The sequence below is a fragment of the Lactuca sativa genome, chromosome 5 (assembly GCF_002870075.4).
Source record: "Lactuca sativa cultivar Salinas chromosome 5, Lsat_Salinas_v11, whole genome shotgun sequence".
NCBI classification, from domain to species: Eukaryota; Viridiplantae; Streptophyta; class Magnoliopsida; order Asterales; family Asteraceae; genus Lactuca; species Lactuca sativa.
Genome location: NC_056627.2, coordinates 298,445,589 through 298,454,648, shown reverse-complemented (window position 1 = coordinate 298,454,648; position 9,060 = coordinate 298,445,589). Strand labels below are relative to the sequence as shown.

The 9,060-nt window shown below is 31.2% G+C and overlaps 3 protein-coding genes across 5 annotated transcripts; 2 read left to right on the top strand and 1 right to left on the bottom strand.

Moving 5' to 3' along the window:
- The first annotated feature begins 477 nt into the window (after positions 1-477).
- Positions 478-1,850, top strand: LOC111892487 (uncharacterized). The gene is made up of 2 exons (XM_023888525.1): positions 478-997; positions 1,231-1,850. The coding sequence occupies exons 1-2, from the start codon at positions 478-480 to the stop codon at positions 1,848-1,850; spliced, it is 1,140 nt and encodes a 379-aa protein (XP_023744293.1).
- An 85-nt stretch (positions 1,851-1,935) lies between these two features.
- LOC111892488 (uncharacterized) lies at positions 1,936-2,475 on the top strand. Its single transcript, XM_023888526.1, has one exon. It carries the CDS (start codon positions 1,936-1,938, stop codon positions 2,473-2,475), a length of 540 nt encoding a protein of 179 aa, XP_023744294.1.
- A 3,691-nt stretch (positions 2,476-6,166) lies between these two features.
- On the bottom strand, positions 6,167-8,490 carry LOC111892546 (uncharacterized). Of its 3 annotated transcripts, none has more exons than XM_023888596.3 (10): positions 8,350-8,490; positions 8,131-8,205; positions 7,949-8,007; positions 7,609-7,672; positions 7,424-7,463; positions 7,183-7,280; positions 7,009-7,069; positions 6,835-6,926; positions 6,542-6,748; positions 6,167-6,418 (listed from the first exon to the last, which is right to left on the bottom strand). In XM_023888596.3, the coding sequence occupies exons 2-10, from the start codon at positions 8,179-8,181 to the stop codon at positions 6,269-6,271; spliced, it is 822 nt and encodes a 273-aa protein (XP_023744364.1). In that variant the 5' UTR covers positions 8,182-8,205; positions 8,350-8,490; the 3' UTR covers positions 6,167-6,268. The 3 variants fall into 3 exon arrangements, with proteins under 3 accessions (XP_023744364.1, XP_052620016.1, XP_052620015.1); XM_052764056.1 differs by lacking the exon at positions 8,350-8,490 and adding an exon at positions 7,788-7,839 and having other exon boundaries at positions 8,131-8,343; XM_052764055.1 differs by lacking the exon at positions 8,350-8,490 and having other exon boundaries at positions 8,131-8,343.
- Between the last annotated feature and the right edge of the window lie 570 nt (positions 8,491-9,060).

The window sequence follows — 9,060 nt, the reverse complement described above, 5'->3', positions numbered from 1 at the left end:
TGTTTCTTTTTGAATATGTGCTAACTGTTAAAGATATAGTGAATTTACTTTCTTGATTTTTGCATCATATAGTTGTCATTATTATTATATTGATAAATAAAGACTAAAAAGTACATATGTATTCGTAATTGATGGTGGAGTCAATGGCAATTTGTCTTTTCTATGTTAAAAGGCATGTGGCATGTCAGTAGGTGATTATGTAAAACCAATTTCCTTATAGGCATGTTGTAGCATAGGAAACACTATACATATATTTAACAATGTTATATAGAATTAAATTAAAATGATAAAGTAAACTATGGTTTATCAGTTTATGTGTTTAGCTTTTTTATTTATAGTTTTTTATTATCTTTTAATTAGGTTTAATTACTACTAAGAAATGTATATGTAAAGCCTACTAATTAATTCCTTTGTTGTTTCACTTTTAGATAATTAATTTTGTTAACCTTTTAGGTTAAATATATTCTTACGATAACAATGAATGATGATGAAAACGAGTCATCAAAACGCAAGAAGAAACATGGGACGTTAGATTGGTTTGTTAATGCTCAAAAGAAAACAAAGACTCAAGATGATTCTTCGTCGACGCCCGATAATATCACACATGGTAGCACCAAATTTCCATATAGGGAAAGAGAAAGTCAATTTGATGTAAATACACTTCCACATGATCCAGGCTTGAGAAATAATATCCTTGATTATCATCACAACGACCAAGATGCAGTGAGGAAAGAATATATACAAAGAGGTCCTTGCCAACCATGTGGTCATCAATTTCTTCAAACAGATTTTGGAGGCTATATGCATCGCTTTATTCCCACTTGGTTTGATAAACATAAATGGCTTTTTGAAAAAGAGGCGGCTTTTTGTTTTCTATGCTACTTATTTAGGGACAAGGATGAATTTAATGGAAAAGGTGGAGATGCTTTTGTTACGGATGGCTTTAAAAGTTGGAATATGCCAAATAGGTTCGATAGACATGTGGGAGCTGTTAATAGTATACATAATCGAGCTAGATAAAAATTTGAGATGCTTACCAAACCCAAAAAGTTGATACAAAGTGCTTTTGAGCAACAATCTACAAAAGCCCAAAAAGAATACCACACTCGTTTGCTTACTTCACTACACTTTATAAGATCTCTTCTACATCAAGGATTGCCAACTCGTGGTCATGATGAAAGTCAAGAATCAAGTAATAAAGGAAACTTTCTCAACTTCTTGAATGGTTAGCAAAACATAATGAGGAAGTTGATAAAGTTGTATTGAAAAATGCTCCAAAGAACTTACAAGTAACCTCCCCTTCCATTCAAAAAGATATCATACATGCTTGTGCAAAAGAAACAACTAAACACATTATTAGAGAAGTTGGTGAAGATTATTTTGCAATATTAGTGGATGAATCGGCTGATGTAACTCATAATGAGCAAATATCTTTGTGCTTGCGGTATGTAGATAAGAAAGGGGATATAGTTGAAAGGTTTCTCGGTGTTGTACATTTCGTTGATACCACAGCTTTATCTCTTAAAAAGGCAATTTATTCTTTGCTTGCGGAGTATTCATTAAGTCCATCTAAAATTCGAGGTCAAGGATATGACGGAGCTAGCAATATGAAGGGTGAAAGTAATGGCCTTAACACCCTAATCTTAAAAGAAACCACATTTGCATACTATGTCCATTGTTTTGCTCACCAACTTCAACTAACACTAGTTGTAGTTTCAAAAAAGAGCATAGATTGTGGTTGGATCTTTGAGATACTTACAAACTTACTGAATGTCATTGGAGTTTCTTGTAAGAGAAAAAGAAATGTTGCGAGAAGCTCAAGCTCAAAAGGTTTCACAAGCATTTTATGATGGTAAACTTGAAAGTGGCAAAGGATTGAATCAAGAGTTAAGTTTGGGAAGGTCGGGTGATACTTGTTGGGGATCCCACTATAAAATGATTGTGAATGTTATTTCCTTATATCCTGTGATATGCAAGGTTCTTGATAAGATTGGAGATGTATCTTCAAGTTCGGATAACCGGCTAAAAGCTGATGTTGTTGGTTATTCACTTGAGTCTTTTGATTTTATATTCATGATACATTTGATGAAGACTATTTTTGGTGTGGCAAATGATTTGAATAACGCTTTACAAAGAAAAGATCAAGACATAGTTAATGTTATGCCGTTGGTGACATTGACCAAACAACAACTAAAACAAGTAAGAGATAATGGGTGGGAACCTCTCTTAAGTTCAGTCATATCCTTTTGTGAAAAAACTTGCATCAAAGCTCCTAATATGGAAGATGTATATGTCCCGAAAGGTAGAAAAAAACGTGGCAAACTACACACCACAAATCTTCATCATTTTCGAGTTGAAGAATTTGTTGCGATCATTGATTTGCAACTTCAAAAGTTGAAGAACCGATTTGACAAGATTAGTATGGATTTACTTGTTAAAATGGCTAGTTTAAGCCCTGTTGATGGTTTTTTTTAGTATTGAAGTATTTCTTGATCAACAAGTAAATCCATACTAATCATCAACAGGGCTTAAACTAGCCATTTTAACAAGTAAATCCATACTAATCTCGTCAAATCGGTTCTTCAACTTTTGAAGTTGCAAATCAATGATCGCAACAAATTCTTCAACTCGAAAATGATGAAGATTTGTGGTGTGTAGTTTGCCACGTTTTTTTCTACCTTTCGGGACATATACATCTTCCATATTAGGAGCTTTGATGCAAGTTTTTTCACAAAATGATATGACTGAACTTAAGAGAGGTTCCCACCCATTATCTCTTACTTGTTTTAGTCGTTGTTTGGTCAATGTCACCAACGGCATAACATTAACTATGTCTTGATCTTTTCTTTGTTGATCAAGAAATACTTCTAATGTGAAAATCACATTCAGTTCCTACGGTTTTTTTTAGTTTTCTTGATTAACTATGTCTTGATCTTTTCTTTGTTGATCAAGAAATACTTCTAAGTATTTCTTGTTGATCAAGAAATACTTCTAATGTGAAAATCACATTCAGTTCCTATGGTTTTTTTTAGTTTTCTTGATTATTAGTGCTTTTTATCTCTTTTTATTGTTATATATAATGGGCGTTTATATATATATATATATATATATATATATATATATATATATATATATATATATATATATATAGACACACACATTGTTTTTTTGACGTTTTTGTAGGATTACGGTAAGGATTTTAATGATCATGATCAGTGACAAATCTATAACATAAAACCACATGATTCCAATGAAATAGTCAAATATACTAGTGGCAAGTCAAGTCGTATGCTTTAAAATGTTTAAATATATATACAATAGTTATATTAAAGTTCTTATAATTGTACCCAACAAGGTCTTATACTTAAAATATATTCATAATTGAATCATCACATAAAATTTCTAAAACATTTTTTCACTTAAAAATTACTTAACCATTTTGTTGCGGAAACTACATGTTCCACACTTGTATGCTTCTAATTTTCGATCATTCTTTTGGCAACATCTCTACTGCTTTTCGATTGATAAAATCGGTCGTCCTTTATGTAATATTAAGTTACAGTTCAAAAACTCAAAGATCGTATTCTGTTAGAATCTCTTACTGATAAAGTGTAACCATTTTCTTCGGTTTATCCAAATCAAAGGCTTTGAAAAACTCACTCGGGCACAAATAAACAATAGAAAAAGTAATTTCGTGTTTGGCTTCATTAAATGATAGTTCATCTCTTGAAGTTGCATATCAATCACTATCTTAAATACGTCAAGAAGATAAGGAATCGATTTGAATTGCCAAATGGAAACGACAAATTTCGGATCGCCATTTCACTCTCACGAATCAAACGGTGGCAACATTAACATGTTAAATTAAACCACAATGGGCTCAAATCATTTAACAGTGGGCTAACATAAAGTTCTATGAGCTGTGAGTTCATTTTATCTTAAGTCAAAATTACAAAAATAGTGTATCTGGTTGTTAATAAATTGTCGATTTGTTTCAAAAAAAATCAAGTGGTGCATTAGTGGTCCAATTTTGTATATCTTGTATAGTTTTGATCTCTATTGTTGGTATTTTTTATGGTTGGCATTTTTTGTGCTCTTTGCAGTTTTGGACCAAAATCACCACGACCGTGCACACCACTATGGGGTGTCATGGTGCCACAATCATTGGCATATTTGGTGCGTATAATATACAATGAAAGAACATAACTAACTAGCTTTCTCTTCTTCTCTCTTTTTTCTATTCATCATGATCGTTGCAAGTAGAGCAACAATAGTTTGGAACGAGATGATGGTGAGGTGGAGGGAAACCATGTTGCTTGGCATGTCCCCTATACCCGATGGCCTAATAATAGTACCATCTTATGATACTATAAAGTTGTGAGCCTATAAACTCATTTGGTTAATAAATTTTATAGTTGATATTTGTATAGATATGATTAAAAAGTAAAATTACACATGTGTATAATAAACATACATACTTTTCTGTCTCACTTTTTTGTTGTAAACTATTTTAACAAACACACAACTTTATCTCTAATTTTTGGGAGAGTGTCTCTAATTAGTTGACAATTAAAATGTTGTGATATTTAGTCAAGTTACAAAGTTAATACTTAGAATTTTATTATCTGATAAAGTTGGTGGGGTTAAAATAACTTTCTAGAATTGATGGTTTTGACTCTAAAGTCTAAAGATTATTTAATTGAATTTTCCTAATTTAAATGATGCAAAAAAAAGAATCTTAATTACAATTGAATTTTTAACCACATAAGGTTAAGAAGTTTTAAAAGATTTATAGTCAAAAGAATTATGTTAGTATCCTTATTATAGATGACTAAATTATTGTGATGTTATTTCCAAGTGTTAAAGTTTTTGTTGTAATTCAAGTGTCCAATTTATGTGATGCCTAAAAGCTGAAATACTAGACGTAAATTCTGAAAAAGTTTATGTTGTTATTATGTGATGAAGGAAGTTATGATTGTTCTTAATAAGCACCAAAGCATCACGTGGCTACCGAAGGAAATGCCTTTTTTTAAGTCTGATTTTCAAACTATTTATGTAGGCATATTCTTCCTTTTCGCTTTTAGGAGCATGTGATTATTAATATAACATGGTTAATAGTGTGACATCTATTGTTTGTTTCTTTTTCCTTGCAACAACCTTAAAATATACTTATTTGAGAAGGACAAAGTCTTTATATACATGTATGCGTGTTCTCTTGTTTACAACTCCTATATCTTTCGTGGAATTTTCATTTACCAATTTTTCTTATACTTTTGAAATTGTAGGAATGACTAAGACTAGAAGTATGACTAGAAACTAGAATCATATGATGATGATGCATCTAGTAGGAATATGTTGTGTCGAACAAAACTCTTCATAACCTTCCAGAGTTTTCTATGACACTCTGCAATATTCTAGAGTCTTCCAATATTCCAATATTAACCGAAACTTTCCATAGTCTTCCATAATGTCTAGAATCTTCTAGAGCATTGTAGAACAATCTAACTTCTTTTAGATAATAATATTGGTTCAATTGGGCTAGTGATGATCTTTTAACATGTTGAAGACTTATAAGTATGGTTGTATGACACCTCCGTCGGATATTTACCATAATATTCTTTTTTTTAGTCATGATGCAAACACATCAAAGAGAGTCTTATTGTAATATAGCATCTCACTTTCATTTATTTGTTTCTTATAACCCTTTTCCAAAAACAACAATGTGCTTTTTAGAAACTTATTAATGGGTTTTATTTATCAAAAGTTATGTGTGTTTAAAACCTTTTTTTTTTTGTAAATTTAAGGAATGACATGAAAATAAAGTACATTGTCTTAATAATAAAGCAATTGAAACATAAATCATACAATTGGTTAGATTTACAAAGTGCAATACCCTAATAAAAGTAACAGGAAATACAATGTTATACTTGGATAGTAGTTAAGTACAATGATTTTATAAGAAAAATCTTGGAAGTACAATGGGTAAATAGCAAGAAATAAACATACAATGCCATAATAAACAAGTAATATTAAGAACAAGAGCTGATTATATGTATATGTATGTGTATGTGTGCATACATAAACCATACATGCCCAACATAAACATACACGTGTAAAAAAAATATACACAAACTCCAAACTTGATTAGATAAAATAAATAATAATATGAATAAAGAGTAAAAAATCGATATATGAATAATCAGAAAATGTATTCAGTCAAAACTTCTTCCATTTGTAAAAAAAAAAAAAAAAAAAAAATGAGTAATACTTATGATATATCCATGTTGTCAAGGACAGATTCAATATCTGGGGTGATAACGACACGCTTATTAAGTTCTCCAACATTGCAACAATATTTCTCTTCACTGTTCATCACAACCAAATCCTGTGCAAATGAACAATCCAAACCTCCAGAAACCTGCACCCCGTTCATTTCTTTATAATTTCTATTTTAACTTATTAGAAGATTATAGTTTTACAAAAGTAAGAAGCTATAATAAACATATGAAACGAAAGTACATTGATTGCTAAGAGAACTCACATTGAATAAATGATCACCTAATTTGAGTTTGACAACACCGCTTTTATACACCAACATTTTGCCCATAGATCCTGCAGGAACTTCATTCAAACTGGAAGCTTTTGAAGCATTTTTCAATGGCTTTCCCTCTGTTTTCACAGATTGATTTGGAATAGGCATTGTTGCTGGTAGTTGAAAGAAAATTAATTTCTTTTCCAAGTCTTCCTCCTGTCAAATTTCTTTCTTTTTATATTTTATATTTTTTTATGCATCCATGTATAAAAAATGAAATTTCATAAGTGAAAGTAACCAACCAGTAAACCAAGTTCTTCAGCGGGATTTACAGAGGATTCATTGTATGCATTGGTTTCTGACTCCTCATTAAATTCTTGTTCATCCAGAAGCTCTATAATTTTTAAAAAAAAAAAATGATGAATAAATTACATGTATTCTATAAAAGCAGGTTTATATTTAAAATTAAAACATACCTGGATTTCCTGAGTATGGAATCCTTAGAGGTAGAGTAACAGGATAGTACTTGTAATAATCCTGAAGTATAGTTTAACAAAACATGAAGAGAAAAAATTTAAAGAGAAAATAGTTTTCAAAGTGATAATAATGGAAACTACAGAAAGATGAAATTCAGTCTGTATTTAACCTACCCATGGTTCCTTGTATTCTTTTGCTCCAATGCTTGAGGTTGCAGCATTTCCACCTCCAGATTTGGTACCAAAGTTAAATGATGAAACTCGAGCTGAAGCTGCAATTATGGTGTATACAGAGTGAGACTATATTCTGTTGTTGCTTAAAAGTTAAAATCTTGAAAAGAGATAAACACCAAAACTGAGAGGGGAATAAATGTGAGGAAGAAGGAGGAAAGTGATGAAGAAGAAGGAAAGTTACGCTTGGTTTCAGTTTTGAATTTTGGCCTGTTAGAAGTTTCCTGCAAATGAGCAAAAACAAGGAGCTTTAAAATCGGATAAATCAGAGAGTTAAATGGAAAATCTTGAGAACTCCAATGTGATGTATGGGAGGCAAAGTTGAGAGCATAATAAGATAAATGAAATCGAATTCAAGACTAGACATACCTTGAACATCTTCATCAGTTCTTTTGCCTTCTCATCATCAGCTTCATCATCTTCAAACTTTTCACTAGGCACATACAAGTTATTGGATGATTAAAATATTTAAGTGAGTTTTCTTGGTATGTATTTACTCCATTCACATAAACTACCTCAATGTCAAATTAAATGAACATTTTTCTTACTATTTGCAAAGAGAAAAACTCGAGGTTTGCATATTATGTTCCCATTTGACAACTATAATCATATCAGTCATTAATGTCATACAACAACACATAAACATTGATCAAGTTGTGCATCTGTATATAATATAACCAAGTTTACAAACTATAAGATCAATACTCACGGTTTGGGTAAAAGTAGCTTTTGCTCTCTTTTAGGAGGCGCTTTTGGCTTGAACTTCATCTGAAATCAACCAATTTTCGATCATATTAAGGTTACATCAAAGCTTGACATCTAAATTCATATTCATTCCGATAAAAACCATCATATTTTAAGTTCTGAAAAAAAAAAGCACAGTGAACAGACCTTTCTCGGAGGTTTTGGGGCACCATTGCCAGTGTTCTCATCCATCTGCATTTCTCAAACGACTTCAGCAGGTTTCTGCCAATAGAGAAGGAATAAATTCATCGCAAAACAATCATAATCAAAACAATCAAAACTCGATTCTCTTTGAATATGCAATCTCTGATCCTATTCCAAAACGTTGGAGATGAAGAGTAATGAGAAATAGATAAGTTTAATTACTATCTCCGTCGATGTAACAACGATCGCCGGCGAACTGGTAAGTGTTTCAGAGTGCGGAGGCGACGGAAGTGATAAATACGCGAGGTGGTGGCGGCTTAAAAAGGGAGTGGGGAGGGGAGGTTTTAGAGCGGTAAAGTTCCCAGCTTGTTACGAGACGATATTAGAAAACTCGTCCCTACATTATATCTTAATATTTGCTTATACCCATTAAACTTTTACCTTAACATTTTTGGCCCATATATCTTCAATTTATTACAAATTTAGTCCAATAGATGACAAAAATAACGATTTAGACAAACGAACTATCAATTATTCATCAGAAGATTAATACATAATCAGTTTAGTAAATAAGTGTTTTAAAATTTGCAATTTTTTTGCTGCATCAAGTAATAGTTATGTGTATTTTTCTCACTTTCAGAATACAAAGGTTCTTTTTGTTTTAATTATAATGAGTCAATAGATAATCCATAACATATTTTTCTTATCCTGTCTAGTAATCATTAACATAGACTAGAATCTCTTTTTTTTAAAACATAAATATTACAATTTATTTCAAATATATCTTTATTTATGGCTATATATTTTTCATTTTAATGTTTAAGAAGAGATTCATGTAAAATCGATTGTTTTAATAATAAATTGAATCCTTGCAGAAGAGCAATCTATAACATCCCGATGATGAGTTATTTTTAATTTTAACCCTATGTAGGA